The 17,811-nt window shown below is 37.1% G+C and overlaps 1 protein-coding gene across 5 annotated transcripts in view; it reads left to right on the forward strand.

Moving 5' to 3' along the window:
• Nucleotides 1-7,873, forward strand: part of LOC107595396 (ribonuclease P protein subunit p25-like) — a 26,898-nt gene extending 19,025 nt beyond the window's left edge. For 2 of the 5 annotated variants that reach the window (XM_016285780.1, XM_016285779.1), the window contains one exon: nucleotides 6,180-7,873. In XM_016285780.1, coding sequence (XP_016141266.1) covers nucleotides 6,684-7,316 — 633 coding nt within the window. In that variant the 5' untranslated portion in view covers nucleotides 6,180-6,683 and the 3' untranslated portion in view covers nucleotides 7,317-7,873. The remainder of the gene's footprint in view (nucleotides 1-6,179) is intronic. The other 3 variants (XM_016285781.1, XM_016285782.1, XM_016285783.1) reach the window with 3 other exon arrangements.
• The last annotated feature ends 9,938 nt before the right edge of the window (nucleotides 7,874-17,811 follow it).

Raw genomic sequence — 17,811 nt, forward strand, 5'->3', positions numbered from 1 at the left:
GGCTGTCGTGTCGTGAACGTCCAGCCTGTTAAAGATGAAGAGGCCGACGGGCATAAAAAGTCTGATGAGTTTAAATCAGAGTCAGAAATTAATGGGAGCTTGTGGCACCAAAATGATCAAAAATGCCTCACAAATTCAAGATGAAGGCCCTGCACAATTAAACTAAATCATTTACAGCTGTCACGATTAAAATGAAATGTGAAAATAAGTGTCACTTCGATCTTTGCCTGTTGCATCAGATTGCTTTTTATGCGAGTTTTTGCATCATTGAGCCTTTTAACCAGTTCTGTTGAGATTATGAACGCAATGGCTGTTCAGACTGAATTCTGCACATTAGTGAATTCTCTCATCATAAACAACAAAGTGCATATACAATTTTGTAGATTCAGTGATTATAACAGATTGTTTAGCATAACTTGCACTAGACTAAACTAATGTCATGGACTCAATATGATGTGATGTTTCCCCAAACACAAAAATGTTTCACACATATGTATTCTATTAAATTACATTAATAATCATTATTACAATATCACGAGCAATAATCAACAATAATGGTTTTTGCCATAATATTGCAGTCATACTCTGTAATGAGTTCCTGTTTTTAAATATATAATTTATGTATAATTTTGTATAGTTATTAGTATTAGTAAAAGTAATTGGTTAAATTTATTTGGCATCAAAGACAACACATTTAATAAGGTCATTATAAACAATGATCTGGAAAATACCCCCGGAAATCAATTGCAAGGGGCAAATATTGCCACTTAATGGAAATGTTAATTTCTGACCCTGGTTTGAATCTTGTTTCAAGAAGGATTACTGGAAATGAGATCAAAAATGCTGATTTCATTTTTAAATGATGCATGTTTTTTTTTTCTTTCTTGGAAGCCCATTTATGCCACGTGAGGAAAAGAACATGTTTTAGTAAGTCATAATTATGAATTTTAATGTCAAAATTCCGACACACTAATTGACATACAAAGTCAGAATTATTAGATAAAAAGTCGAAAATATAACATATTATACTAAGTCAGAATTATGACATACTAAATTAAATTTTTTTACTTTAAAAGGCAAAATTGACATTAAAAAGTTTTCCTTTTTATCTCCTAAATTCAACTTTTTATCTCGTCATTGACTTTATCTCATAATAATGATATTTTATGCATTTTATATATAATTTAGATTTATTTTTTTATCTCATGACTTTGTCGTTATCAATTAATTATGTCATAATTTATTAATTATGTCACAATTGTGACTTTTAAAATAAAAATTTCGACTTACCAAAGCATGATTTTTTTGGAAGCTTATTTCTGCCACAAACTAAAAAAAAATAAAAAAAGGTAATTGTGACTTTTTATTTTACAGTTCAGATTTTTTCCCTTGCAGTTGTGAGTTTGTTGTTCACAATTCATACTTCTCTTCTCATAATTGCAAGAAACAAACTACAAATTGCAAGATATATATAAAAAGTCAGAATTGTGAGATAGTAATGTTGCAGTTAGCTTTTTTTATTCCTTGATATCAAGTCAAAAATGACAATTATGCATGCGCTAAAGTTTCTGCCCCTGGTTTGAATCTTGTTTTAATGCTGGAAACAAGACCAAAAACGCTCATTTTCTCAGTGTGTCATTAATCAAAGAGCTGAATGGAATAACTCCAGTGTTTTTTCAGAGTAACCCTCCTGAGAATTGGCCGTTGGTTCGGGCTGAATGATCTGTCGTCTCTCATTCGCCGGGCCTTCATTCTGTCCCGCTGTCCTCCGCTGGGATGGGCCCGCGAACCTCTGCTGTCTCAACTGATCATCTGCTTAAGTGACAGCGCACACATAGCTAACCAGAGCACTGACAAACCCAAATAACTCAGCGCTGAATACCACGGATCACTGGTTTCAGAGGAAATATACGGCAGCCGTAAGAAAGAGGAAACCGTGATTGTTGAGGGGAACATCAGGACTGTGACTGTGTTCAAAGTGAGCAAAGCTGAGCTCATCTAAAGCGTTGTTATGTTGATGAGTAGACGTGAATCGTTATCCTGTCATAATTTCTATATATGGAAGTCCAATTATGCCATGTAAGAAAAAAAAATCATGCTTTGGTAAGTCATGATTGTGATTGTGCATATATACATAAATCAAAATTATGATTAAAAAAAATCCAAATTTACATACTAAGTCATAATTATAGGATTAAAAAATCTAACTTAAGATATAAATAGTAATTTTATTTTGCCATCATTTTGACTTAACGTCATAAATTCAACTTGATGTCATATAACCTAGTATATCATAATTTCGACTTCTGATTTGAAAGTCAAAATTATTACTTGCCATTGTCACTCTCAATTTCAGCTTTTAAAATCTATTTAAATTTAGTAATCATTTCGACTTGATATCATAATTTCAACTTTTTATCTCGATTATGACTTTACATGTCAAAATTATGACACTAATTGACAAGAAGTCATAATTATGACATTGACATGCTAAGTCATATTTACGAGATAAAAAGTTATAATTATGACATCAATTTGAAATTACTAAATTGAAATTGATTTTAAAAGTCGAAATTGACATAGTAAGTCATAATTGTAGGATTTAAAAAATCTAAATTATGATATAAATAGTCAATTTTTTGCCTTTTTATCTCATCATTTTGACTTTTAATGTCATAGATTCAACTTGATGTCATATAACCTAGTATATCCTTCAAAATTATTACTTGCCATTGTCTTATGTCATAATTTCAACTTTTTATCTCGATTATGACTTTACATGTCAAAATTATGGCACTAATTGACAAGAAGTCATAATTATGACATTAACATACTAAGTCATAATTATAAGATAAAAAGTTACAATTATGATATACCAAGAAGAAATTGACATAAAAATTCATAGGCTAATTATGAAATACTAAGTACCAGACACCGAACTGATAGCAAGGAACACTATGTATACAAATGACATGACGATGGGATGACGAGACACACCTGGGATCAATAGAACCGAAAAGGGGACACCTGGAACAGATAAGGACAGGAACGGGAAGGACCAAATATGGGCATGGAAGGCACATGGGGAGCAAAACACACACAAAACACAGAACAAAGTCTGACATAAGTGGTGGGCGCTGGAGATCTCTAGGAGCAGGGTTACGGACGGAAGGCACCCGTTCCGGGACTCATGGCGGATCTGGCAGTTCGGGGGGCCATGGTGGTTCTGGCATACTCTAAGGCCATGGCGGCGTAGGGAACTCTGGAGGCCATGGCGGAGCAGCTTCAGAGGCCGCGGCCCCAGCCCCCGCCTCTGCCTCTATGACTGGAGCCCTACTACCCCCTAAAAAATTCTTGGGAGTGCTTACGGGCTCCAAGGCCCTCTGTGGGCCATGACAGGGGACTGGAGCCCTCCCTGGGCTTAACTGGGGATCTGGAGCCCTCCCTGGGCTCAACTGGGGATCTGGAGGCCTCCCTGGGCTTAACGGGGGATCTGGAGCCCTCCCTGGGCTCAACTGGGGATCTGGAGCACTCCCTGGGCTTAACGGGGGATCTGGAGCCCTTCCTGGGCTCAACTGGGAATCTGGAGCACTCCCTGGGCTCAACTGGGGATCTGGAGCACTCCCTGGGCTCAACTGGGAATCTGGAGCCCTCCCTGGGCTCAACGGGGGATCTGGAGCCCTCCCTGGACTCAACGGGGGATCTGGAGCCCTCCCTGGGCTCAACGGGGGATCTGGAGCCCTCCCTGGGCTCAACGGGGGATCTGGGCAGCCTGGGCAGCCTGACTTGCGGGCTTGAGAGAGCCGCAGCCGGCGGGAGACACCGGAGAATCCCTTCCCTCCAGCTTAGTCCCGTGGTGTCTTGGTGGTCCACGGAGCGATGGTAATTGGTCATAATTATGACTTCTAATATCATAATTTAGATTTTAGTTTTATCTCATATGACTTAGTATGTCATAATTACGAATTTTAAAGTCAAAATTTCTACTTACAAAAGCATGATTTTTTTTGGAACCTTGTTTCTGCCATATAATAAAAAAATATATACAGTTTTGACTTTTTTCCTCGCAAATTCTCAGAATCGAAGAAAAAAATCTGCAAATTTTGAGATATAGTGAACTCAGAATAGCAAGGAAAAAGTCAGAATTATAAGATAATAAAGTTGCAATTACCCTTTTTATTCATTTATATCAAGTCGAAAATGACAATTATGCTCACTGTGCATGCACTGAAGTTTTTAGTTTGGTAAACAAATTTATAAAACTTATTGCAGGGTTTATATAAAGCTCATCCAATCAGAACTTTGTTTTATTAAGCATATTTCATAGTGTTTTCACGCATTCCTGTAACTCAAACAGTTGATCACAGCGCTAGCAACACCATGCAAGGTCATGGGTTCGATTCCCAGGGAATGCATTAACTCATAAAAATGAATGCAAGTCGCTTTGGATAAAAGCGCCTGCAAAATGTATGAATGTTTGGAGTACATAAATGCACATGTAAACAACATGTCATGGACAGTAGTGAGTCAAAGTGCTTTACACCAGAATGAAAAATGAAAAACACAGACGTGAAAAATCAAGTTAAGCTCATTTAAGATCATAGGTTAATTAAATACGGATTAAATGGTGGTATAAAAGGGAAGAAAAGGATAGATGTTGCCAAATCACTCATGTGTGCGCAGGTGATAAAAATCCATTTTACATTTTATCCTCGAGTCAAGAGACGTCTATGAACGGCCGTCCCAGAATTCCTCCTGTATAAAGACCATTAACATCACATTATGCAGATGGTAAGAGCCAAATGCATGTCGAGGGCTAAAGGCCAACCGCAGCACATTCAGCAGTCTGACTTTCATCTGCCCTGTGAAGGCTGTTTTCAATTAGAATCCAGCTAATTTCATTCACACCTTCATTCACCTGCTGGAAATACGTCTTTCTGAGCCCGAGTGGCTCCGTGTTCCAGAACTGTGCTTTAATTGTCAGCGTTCCTCCAGCTCCCGCACCGGACGTCCTTTAAACGGATCAGCAAAGGTGCTTTAGAGCTGCTGGCTTAGTTTTTAAAGCTACAGGACCATCTGCAGAGTTTATCATGGGTATCATTTTATATTAAAAGATGTTGGGTCTTTCAATATAGCATGATTAATGTATATGTATGTATGTATATATATAGTATGAGATCATGCTGGAACAAGTTTAAACAAATTGATGTACATAATAATATTAAAAGTATATACATATACATATATATATATATAGGTGTGTGTGTGTGTGTGTGTGTGTGTGTGTGTGTGTATTTATTTACAATTGACAAGTTTCCAACAATTTATTTAGAAATAATGTGCACAAAGTAATGGGACATTTAGATTAAAATATGAATGTATTAAAAGCATATATATATATATGTGTGTGTGTGTGTGTGTGTGTGTGTGTGTAGAGAGAGAGAAATAACATGCACAAGAATAGAAATTAATGTAGATTTAATAGAAAATAGATTTAAATTGTGTGTGTGTGTGAGAGAGAGAGAGTGTGTATTTTTAGTTTTAAACTGTTTTTAGAACACGAACACTTTTCATAGAAAATACACACACACACACACACACACACATATGATTTAATATATTTTTCTATTAAAAGTATATTTTCTATATAAAAAGAATTGTCCCAAGAATAGTCCAACACACACACACATGCATGGTTTGAATACATTTTCTATTTAATATAAATATATTTTTATTTTTATTTGTTATTGTTGCATGTTATTTCTCTCTCTCTCTATATATATATATATGAATATAACCAACTTTTTACATATATTTTATTTGTTAAAATAAGCATGAACCTTTTCTATCTTGTTAGTCATGTCAATAGATAAAATTTAGATCCGAAACTAAATTGAAGATTAAATAAGTGTACATCAGTGGATGTCTTTCAGGAGGAGAGACATTTGTGGTTTAACACAGTACATTTTCCCATTTTCAACAGAATAAAGTATTTTCCTTGTTAAAAGGCCCCCTATAGAAGTGTTTGTTTAATAATACTGTTCATTTGGGATTTGAGGTTACTGTTGCTTTAAGAAGGCTGACTTTCTCTCTCTCTCTCTCTCTCTCTCTCTCTCTCTCTCTTTCTCTCTCTCTCCCTCCCTCCCTCTCTGTCTCTCTCGTTCATCTCCCCTCACCAGCATTTAGGAGGCAGCACGAGTGCCGGGCGAGAAACAGACAGATTCCAGCTCCGCCGGCACGTGAATGAAGACAAGAAACAGAAAAGGACAGCAAAAGAGAGGAAGATGCACTCCAAAGACTACATCCGCAAAGTGCAAAGGACAACAGGAGAGAACGGAGGAACCCAAGACAAGAGCTGGATCTTTAACTGGATCGTCCCGCAGAAGTAAGTGCGCCCAAAACACCTCGGAGGAATTGCCACTTAATTTCCAGAAGTTCAAATCTAGGAGAAAAAAGTTTACCAGGCCGATTGGATGCTGCTTGTAAAAGGACACGAGGGTAATTCACATGCATGTCAAGCAAGACTTTTTCAGTTCATTTTAACTGTTTATAAATCCAAGTCATGAGTTATGTTTCCATGTTCTTCTGGTTAAAGAGTGTTTCACTCGCAGGACACTAATCACAGATGATTTCGGTGGAATTGCATGCAATTTGAGCGTTTAAGATGATTTAAAATCACTACCATGGAGCTCAGCATCGATCCGGACGCCCGTCTGTCCGTTCCGGGTCAGACTGCAAACGTCTCCGCCTCGTCGCCTTTGCTTAAACAGACTCACGCAGGCGGGTTTAAGAAAGTGTGTCGGATCGAAGAGGAAAGCACGTGTCCGTTCCCTAGCCTGCCGGCAGGTGTGCTGAAAATGAGGGTGAAGGAGGGCAGCAAGATTCGCAATCTCATGGGTTTCGCCATGGCACGCATGCAGAACGACACCCAGAATGCCGGTCAAACCGGACTGAGACAGGTCGTGTTCACCGGGTCCGGACGGGCCGTGACCAAAACCATCACGTGCGCCGAGATCATGAAAAGAAAGCTTGGCGGCCTCCATCAGATGACCAAGCTGCAGTACAAGGGTCTGCGAGAGGTCTGGGAGAGCCAAGAAGGAGGCGATTCGGAGGTGACCGTCCACCGGACGCTTCCCTCCATCAGCATCCTGCTCTCCAAAGACCCGCTGGACCCGCTGGAACCGGGCTACCAGCCTCCGGAGAACGGCTTGTGGGACGAGAGGAACGGAGGAGAAGCTTCACAGGTGGTGGAGAAACGATCTGTAGACTCGTCTGAGACTCTGACGGAGCCGCAGGCGAAGAGAGTCTGTCTCTGAGGATCATTAAAGACGGTCGTTTGCACCGAAACTCTCTCAGAAACAGTCTGACTGACTTTCATAACCAAACACACATGCACATCATATCACAGGCTTGATGTAGGAGTTTAAATCCAGGTTTTGAGCATGCAAGATATAATCAGACGAGCATTCCCTGGAAATGCATAAATGTAATAAACATTATTTAAAAATACGACGAGCAAAAATATTTGTATTTTATGTTTAAAACTACTGGTTTTAGTGTGGAGCCGGTTTTCTGACCCAGAACCACATTCTTTGGTTGAAACCGGTCCGATCCATGCAAACGTCTCGGATGGGCATCAAAGTGAGATGGAGATGATATCAGATGCTTCATAACAGGTCATTCTGCTGGAAAGATGCTGTGTTGTTTTATTAGAGAGTTGATCAAAATCATGTTAAGATGGAGTTTGAGAGCTGACCCAGCTCATAATCAACCCACAAATAAACATGCACATCACAGTCTTGATTTAGGAGTTTAAATCCAGGTTTTTGAGCATGCAATTTAATTCGTAGATATAATCAGACGAGTGTTGCCTGGAAATGCATGAACTGATTAAAAAACTGGAACGCAGTTGGAAAAATGCATACATTTGCTAAATAATGCATAATAATGCAATTTAAACATTATTTAAAAATATGACTAGTAAAAGTATTTGTATTTATGACTAAAACTACTGGTTTAGTGTGTTTCAGATTTTAGTGTGGAGCAAACTTTCTGACCCAGAACCACATTCTTTGGTGGAAACGGCTCCAGGGCTGTGTTTCCCAAAAGCATCGTAAGCTTAAGTACATTGTAGACCCATTGAGACTAATGGAGCTACGATCATCTTACATTCTTAAAAATAAAGGTGCTTCACGATGCCACAGAAGAACCTTTGTTGTCTAAATGGTTCCATAAAGAACCTTTAACATCTGAAGAACCTTTCTGTTTCACAAAAGCTTCTTTGTGGCGAAAGAAGGTTCTTCCGATTATAAAAAGGCAAGAAAGAGATGCTTCTTTGACTGAATGCTTCTTTGTGGAACCAAAAATGGTTCTTCTATGGCATCGCTGTGAAGAACCTTTCAAGCACCTCTATTTTTAAGAGTGTAGGCTTACAATGCTTTTGAGAAACACAGCCCAGATCCATGCAAACGTCTCAGATGGGCTTCAAAGTCAGATGGAGATTTCAGATGCTTCATAACAGGTCGTTCAGATTTCAGATGCTTCATAACAGGTCGTTCTGCTGGAAAGATGCTGTGTTGTTTTGTTAGAGAGCTGATAAAGATCATGTTAAGATGGAGTTTGAGAGCTGACCCAACCCACAAATAAACATGCACGCCTTGCTTTGAGTTTCAATCTTGATTTTGAGCATGCAACATCACTAAATTAATTCATTGACTTCAATATAATCAGACATGCATTTCCAGGAAATGCATGAATTTACTAAAAACTGGAATGCAGTTGGATAACTGCATAACTTTGCTAAATGCATAAATGTAATGTAAATGCAATTTAAACATTATTTAAATATATTAAAGTAAAAAAAATAATTTTTATTTTATGTATTTAAGACTAAAAACAGTGAAATTACTGGTGCAGAGACCAGCAGGTTTTAATGTGGAGCCAATTTTCCGACCTAAAAGCGCTTTTTCTTTGGTGGAAAGCATATGATATTTATGAATAAAACTTCTGAGATGACTGGTTCCCAGAGACCAATTTCCAGGCCAGAACCGCTTTCTCTTTGGTGGAAATATGCAGAACTGGTCTAGAAGCATGCAAGCATCTCAGATGGATGTCGACGTGAGATGGAGATGATTTCACATGCTTCATAATGCCTCGTGCTTCTGGAAAGATGTTGCGTTGTTTTATTAGAGAGCTGGTAAAAACCTCGTTAAGATGCAGTTTGAGATAGGAGTGTTTTTCTGTTTTCATTGTATTATTTCTTACCTCAGCAAAAACCGACCGCAGCAGCATGCAGCTCAAGCAGACTGACAGTTCCTCAGAGCTTCAGTGTGCAAATAAATAGTTTGCGCCTCATGCTTTCTCTGTGGTTTTAACCGCACAGAAAGTGCCACCGTGTGCAACTTTCCTGTGACGAGTTCAAGCGCTTTCATCCGGACAAAACCTTCCGTTCCAATAGAGCGGCATGTCGTATTGCAGCACCAGATCCTGATAAATGTCTTTTGAGGGATTTATTTGAGGGACGGTTGATTTAATTGCATGCACCCTGATAAGCTTCTACCTGCAGACTGAACTAACCTGTAAGTCGCTGCTTTGACTCGATTACATAATGTCACCATCATAATGCTCGATTGCATTTCTGAGATGAATAATCTTCTGGAAAAGCAAACATCGTGTGTGTGTGAGTGAGTGAGTGCGTGCGTGCGTGCGTGCGTGCGTGCGTGAGTGAGTGTGAGTGAGTGTGAGTGAGTGCGTGCGTGATGAACAACTCTCACACACACCGAGTGCTTCTGACAGTCACTTCATCAAAATCACAATCTAGTGTTTTCTCCAGAAGAGATCACAGATTGTGTCTCTATCAGCTTCCCAGCAGCAGCATTCATCACTGTATGATGTTCGTGAGGCTCGTCTGCTCCCAGTCCTCCAGTCAGAGTCTGTGCGTTTCTCTCTGTCTAACCTCAGGACGTTTCTCTTGATCGTAATGAAAATCTCTGAGGGCTGAAAACCACTTAATGCTTTCAATTTATCAAAATGTCTCAGGCGTGCTTTTAATATGTGTGCACAAAAAAAGCCTGTGCAATCTAATTGTGCTGATCGACTCTGCAAATGGACTTTCTGAATGATAAAAAGCAGCACTGGTTTGAATCTTTCTGTCGTCCTCTCGTGTCTTTAGTGGAGTTCAAGTTCAGCCAAAAATCACAATTCTGTCATCATTTGCTTGACCTTGTGCAATTACTTTCATTTGTGGAACACGGATTTTAAATACAAAGCAAAAAAGTATGTTTTGTCAGGCTTTACAGTACAAATATCTGAAATTAAGATACTGTACATTTACTTGAGAAGCAAAAGACTTAAGTTGCATAGTGAAAATTATAAAAAAAATTAAGTGAGATTATGCTTAAAACAAGAAAAAGATCTGTCAGTTGGGCCAGAAAAATGAACTTCATTAAAAGGGAAAGCAAGATCATTTTTCTGACTATTTTTTATGTAATTATAAATATATAAAAAAAATAATTATGTTAACATGTGTATGTGTTTTTAAAGAAACTCGTACAATTCACACGTGTATTTTTTCTTATTTGGAGAAAACTGTGATATTTGGATGCAGTTGTTTGTTTGCATGTTATTGCCCCCACACCTAGCTATTGAACACACTGGATTATATAGACATGATTGAATTATTATTTAAATTATTATTGTGAAATATCAAGATCACAGGGTGGACCAGCACATGACGGGGTGGCAGGGCCGGACTGGGACACAATTTCAGGCCGGGACATCTCACACTCATCCAGGCCACACAGAAAAAAAGAGGCCAAAATTGTACCTTTTGGGGTACAACAGCATGACACCGTAGTACACCGTACATATTAGTACCTTAAGACTAGGCCTAGTAATTCGTACCCTTAAGGTATTAATTTGTAGGCCTACCTATTAGGGGTAAAAAAGGAACAAATATGTCCTTTTAAGGGTCCTGTTCCAGTGACGAGCTGTTGTACCCCAAAAGGTGCAATTTTAGCCCTTATTTCCTGTATATAGACCATTTCTGAAACCAGACAGACAACCCTGTTATTTGTATGACCATCACATAAAAAAGGTCTATAGGGGGATTATTGAAATGATTACTATTATTTTGCAAGGATGCTTTAAATTGATCAATAGTGATGATAAAGACATTTATAACGTAACAAAAGATTTCTATTTCAGATTAAAGCTGTTCTTCTGAACTTTCTATTCATCAAAGAAACCTGGAAAAAAATCTAATCTGTTTTCAACATAGTAATAATAACGTAATAATAATGTTTCTTGAGCAGCAAATCAGAATAATAGAATGATTTCTGAAGATCACGTGACACTGAAGACTGGAGTAACGATGCTGAAAATACAGCTTTTGGAATAAATTATATTTTAATAAAAATATTTCACAAAAAATGTTTTTGTTGTATTTCGGATCAAATAAATGCAGGCTCGGTGAGCAGAAGAGACTTCTTTAAAAAACATTTAAAATCTTACTGTTCAAAACCTTTTGACTGGTAGTGCATTACAACACAATTTCTAAAGTGCCTAAATGTCTAAATTAGTACAATATAGGCTATTTGTTGAAAAAGTCTAATACACTATTGAATTATTAGGCTGTGAGCCTGTTACTCATATTATTTTTGTGTTGCTGTCTGCTCTAGCTCCGTCCCTCCCTGTACAATAAATCCATGTGAATATCTGTCTCTGCTAAATTGTTTAATGTAACTTTACAATCGATATTGATATGTGTTCATTTTAGTTTTTAGCAATATTAACTACAAATGAATGGACATTTTGAGCTTCAGTTAGCATATTATCTTACAACAAACTGTGTTGTACAAACTTTCCAGATGGATCAGAATACATGAAGGTAATAAAAAATAGGTCATCTTTTCTAAGGCAAGGCATGAAGTCATCCCCTTTATCCACTGAGGCACGCCAGGACTTTCTTCTTTTTTTCCAAGAGCATGCGATTACACGTTTAGCTTCCAACAAACAGAGAATCAACAACAATAGTTCATGTTTGGTCATTTTAAAATTCAGAGGACGTTGAATCTTTCATTTAAATAAAATCAGGTGCAGATTATGAAGTGCCATCATTCAATTTTCTGGACACTTAATTCCTCGACATTCTGATTAATTCCAATTAATCAATATAGAAATGCATCATATTTCATAATTAAAAACTAATGTTGAATTAATGTAGAATCACACATTGTGATGGAATTTCTATGTTGCAGCATAGAACAAAATCGTAGACATTATTAAAAGGCCTAAAATACAAAATATCATATCAATATAAAAAGAGTTAAAATATAGATGGTCACATAGTGGAGTCAAGATGCCCAAACAAGTGGGCATCTTTGGAAATTCCCGTCAATCACTGATGCCAAATACTGTTTTTTTTTTATTTAATTTTTTATTTTGTATTTTTTTGTGTGCAACTTTTGCAATTGCAACTGAATAAATTAAAAAATGACGGAATTTTTATTTTCGAATGAACTTTTGCTCTTAAATTCCTTTTGTTTGTCAGTCTTCCCCAATCCTCCCATCAGTGATTGGCACATCATTATCCTCCTTTTTCCAGCTGACTAGATTCCAGCTCCACGTAAATTCAACAAACTCTGGAGGGTCACAGACGGAGTGTGTTATCAGAGAGCGTCTTATCTCTCAGTCAGCAGCGCTCACCTGCACACACACACACACACATCACACACTACACTGTAAATACTACATCGACCTGAAGCCTCCGGCAGCTGTTTGAAATTCCCTTCTGAGTGCAGAAATGCAGATGGGAGTGAAGCAGGACACGAGCGGAGAGAGAGATACAGAGAGAATCAATCCCCGACCCCAATCAGACGCTACTGCTTGAACAGGTCACTGTGTAAATGCTGCTCATTTAAAACACACAGACGCTCTGTGATTATTTGCATTTACACTGATGCATCTGGCCAAAGTGACTTACATTAACGTAGCATTCATGCAGGTTGATGCATTCCTTGGGAACTCAAGCCATGACCTTGGCGTTGCTTGGATTGACATAGAAATCTGTCTAATTTAATAGCTGCAATGCCATATGGACATAACAGAACTGTAAAGCTGCTTTGAAACTATATTTATTGTGAAAAGCACTATACAAATGAGCTTGAATTTAAGTGAGAACAAATGAAGAGTTCATTTGCAAAAGCAGATAACTCCATTTTTAACAATTTTCAAAAATCACGTTTTTTTCATTGTGCATGCCAATTAATCTCAATCAAACTGCAGTTGGGTTATTTTGATTAGGCTAAAAAATAACTAACAATACAGCTAACTAACACAATAAAAACATGATAACATCATAAAAACATGAGTTTTGAAAATAATTTTTTTTTTGAGTTATCTGTTTTTGCTAATAAACTCTTCAGATATTTCAAGATTAATGGAAGGATTCAGCTCAAAAGTTTGTCATCGTCATTAATGTTGTTCCAAACTCATTAGACTTTGCTTATTTTGTGGAACACAGAGATTTAATGCAGCTGTAAAAAGGAATTTTTAAAAAGTAACGATTTTAAAAGTAACAGTTTACAGAAGTAACGTCCTAATATATAATGTAACAATACTAAAAGTAGCAGTTTCTTGAAGTAACGTCTTAAGAATCTAATGATTTTAAAAGTAGCATTTTCCGGAAGTAATGTCTTAATAATGTTGCCATTTTAAAAGTAACAGTTTCCAGAAGTAACATCCTAAGAATGTTGCGGTTTTAAATGTAGCAGTTTCTAGAAGTAATGTTTTAAGAATGTAAACATTTTTTTAAAAATACAATTTTCCAGAAGTAATGTCCTAAGAATGTTATGATTTTAAAAGTAGCAGTTTCTAGAAGAAACATCTTAAGAATGTGACTTTTGTAACGTTAAGAATGTTTGCAGAAGCAATGTTTTAAATAAGGGTTACACTTTATTCTAAGGTGTCCTTGTTACAGTGTAATTATACATTTAAGTACTGAGTAATATTAATTAGCTACAAGTAGTTACTATATGGTTAGGGTTAGGATTAGGGTTTGATATAGGGTTACTTGCATGTAATTATGTATAATTTTTTGTTATTATAATAGTAAGTACATGTAAAAAACTTAAAATAAAGTGTTACCTAAATATGTAACTATTTTAAAAGTAGCTGTTTCAAGAATTAACTTCCTAAGTTCTACTTATTTTAGAAGTAACGTCCAAAGAAGGTAACAATTTTAAAAGTAACAGTTTACAGATGTAATGTGTTTTAAGAATTTAAGGATTTTAAAATGTAACAATTTCCAAAAGTAATGTTTTAAGAATGTAACAGTTTAAAAACGTAACGGCTTGCAGAAGAATCATCTTGAGAATGTAACAATTTTAAAAAGCCGCAGTTTTCTGAAGTAGCATCTTAAGAATGTAACAATTTGAACAGTAACAGTTTACAGGAGTAACATTTTAAGAATGTTTTACAGGAAACAAAGACATGACAAAAGACAAAAATGCTGATTAAGAATTAATTTTTCTATTTTGGAACAACATGCAGGTGAGTTAATGCTGACAGAATTTCGATAATTTTCCTCCATACAGCAGCAGAAAAAAACGAGGGTGAAAAAGAAAGAGTGCTTTTTTGTATTTGTGAACTGGCCTGTCAAGTTTAAGTCTACAGCCTTTCTCAGGTGAAAATACATTTCTTTTTTGAATTTCCAGAACCTAAGAACTGTTCTCTGTGAGCAGCTTCTCTCTCTCTCTCTCTCTCTCTCTCTCTCTCTCTCTCTCTCTCTCTCTCTCTGTGGTCGAGGGCTCTGGGTTGTTGTAGGAGTTCACTATCTCTCTCTCTCTCTCTCGCTCTCTGTCTGTGGTCGAGGGCTCTGGGTTGTTGTAGGAGTTCACTATCTCTCTCTCTGCAGATGGTGGCGTCTTTTCTTATCAAGAAGAATGGCCGCTGCCTCCGTTTTTCAGACACTCTTATCTGGGAATCCTTTAAATTGAATATTTACTAGGCTGATGTTCCCAGTCTGTGCCGGAGCACCGCAGGCCCCGTTCTCTCCGCGCCAGACGGACCTCAGCCTACACAAACCGGATCTGTCGGAAAATAACACAAAGACTGATTGTGCATTCACAGGAAATGAATGGATGGCAAAGCCGCCAATGTCCACAAAAAGGATGTTCTGGAAATTATGCAAACCGCTTTCGTTTTATATAATAGTAAGCACAGAAGAAATGGAAAAGGAGGAATGCAGTGTGTTTCTCTTACAATTGATCCATGAAGCCCCACCTCTGAAAACTGACCAGTCAGACGGTAGCAACTGTTGCCATCCACCATAGAATCTGACAAGGATATTAAAGGAATAGTTGACCCAAAAAATGAAAAAAACCTTGAAAATGTGCTCACCCTCAAGACATCCAAGATGTAGATGAGTTATAATAGGAGTCCATATCCATAATAACACTTGACTTCCTCCGGTGAAAAAGTGTTCTGGTGTGAATCAGGAGAGAAATCTGCACAGATCAAGCAGCGTTTAAACAGCTCTAAACTAATATGTGGCTGGGTTTTGATGCTAGTGACAACAGCAGATGCACTTTTTCACTGGAGGAAGCGTTATTATGGATTATGCACTCAATGTATTTGAGTTAAAAACGTCTTAATGCTGGATGTGTTTCAGCTTTTGTCTTCTCCAGATGTTAACTGATGGACTGGTGTGCTGTGGATTACTTGTGGATTATTGTGATGTTTTTATCAGCTGTTTGGACTCTCATTCTGACGGCACCCATTCACTGCAGAGCATGCATTGATGAGACACTGATGCAGTGCTACATTTCTCCAAACCTGATGACGAAACAACCTCATCCTGATCTTGGATGGCCTGAGGGTGAACACATTTTCAGCAAATTTTCATTTTTTGGGGGTGAACTACCTTTAACCCAGCTAACAAAAATATTTCTAATATTTCTGTCAATATGGGGTGCTGTGTGTACATTAATGAGGAAAAAAATTAACTTAAATGATTTTAGCAAATGGCTGCAATATAACAAAGAGTGAAAAATTTAAGGGGGTCTGAATACTTTCCGTACCCACTGTATGTTTCTAAGACATTCCAATTAAATTATTAAAAAGTTATTTCTGAATGTTCTCTGAGCGTTCAAAACATCCAGGTTTGTAAACATCGGTTATGCAAAGGTTAAAGAAACATTAATATTCCAAACATGATGGGAACGTTACTTTTGAATGTTCACCTAACGTTCTAAAACAAGTTGATACATTTTTAAAAAATGTTACACAAAAGTCCAACTAAAACTTTTTATATATTAAAAAAACATTCTGTGAACAATGTATAAATAACATTTTGAGAACGTTATTAATGACCACATAACCTTGAACAAACTGTTCTATTAATGTTACTGGAAGTATGCTTGTTCATAATGTTGAGAGAACCTTGCTAGAACATTCTAAGAACGTTTCCTGTTAGCTGGGATAGTTTTAGATAGAATGTTACAGACATAATCCAAAGATATAGTGAGAAGACAAACAAACAAACCTTCAGAAGTTCCTTTTGTGGATTAAAAACCCTCATCCGTCCCTCGGGTCATTTTGACCCAAAAGTTGTTGGGTTTTTTTAATCTAAAAATTGTGTGTTAATCATACCGGTCCAAGATTTATTTACTTCTGTCACACTTGCACCGGGAATACACAGTGGATACGAGGAGTTTAAATGGGTGAAATAAAAAAAGTAACAGAAGTGTCCCTCGCGGGTCATTTTGACCCGCATAGGAATGAATGGAATTTACGAGAAAACTGCATTTTTCCATTACATTTGATTTTTTTTTATATACAAAAACTGAGGCAATCCAGTAAAGATTTATACCCAAACGAAGGGCTGAGACTACAGAATATCCCACACACACACACACGCGCGCACGCGCACACACACACTCTCATAGAACACATTGTAATATTTTTCATGTTTCTGTTGGGATATGACTGTCATTTTTCCTTTTTTTTTTAACTTAACACAGTTAGATTTGAGTGATGTGGTGGAGACCAATGAGTTTATATCATATTTATATTTTTAAAAATATACTGTATATTTATTTCATATTTATGAAATTGTATGAATATACATATGTTTAGGTTATAATTCAGCTCTATTTTTTTTTTTCAAAATATGGATTTTGTAATGTTTCAATATATATTTTAATCCATAAACAACCAAATTGAAGCCTTAAAAATATATAATTTCTCATGTTTCACTTGTTTTGCTCAGTTAAAAATCTCCATAGGGTTCTATAGGCCCCTCTAGTGGCTGTAACCATAAAATGCAATACATAAAAAATTTTGTAAAACATTTATACAAATGTTCCAATGTAAGCTTTTTGGACCAAAAATAAAATTAGTGTCATTTTTGGCCTTCGGGTCATTTTGACCCGCGAGGGACACTTTTGTTATAGGTTCGGGAGGGACGGATGAGGGTTTAACTACTGTGCTTATTCCAAAATGAATGTAAAGCATAAGTCAGAACACCTACATTTGCTGCAAGACACATTCATGTTGATATTGCAATTTTAAGGGATTAATTAAAAATGTATTTTTCTCAATTTAAATGATTTTCTAATAATTTGCGAAGAACGTCTCATGAATATTGTGTCTTAAATGTCCAGCTTTGCTGTTCCCAGACCAGTCTGGTCTTGTGCTTGCGTTCTGCTCTCCTCCAGACATTAGCGGGACCCGGATCAGGATCGTCTGACAGCTCGTGCAGAGAGAGCCGTCTTGCTCTCAGAAATTCCTGCGTGTTGAATTAATGGGAGC

Source organism: Sinocyclocheilus grahami, unplaced genomic scaffold (assembly GCF_001515645.1).
Source record: "Sinocyclocheilus grahami isolate Dianchi unplaced genomic scaffold, SAMN03320097.WGS_v1.1 scaffold201.1, whole genome shotgun sequence".
NCBI classification, from domain to species: domain Eukaryota; kingdom Metazoa; phylum Chordata; class Actinopteri; order Cypriniformes; family Cyprinidae; genus Sinocyclocheilus; species Sinocyclocheilus grahami.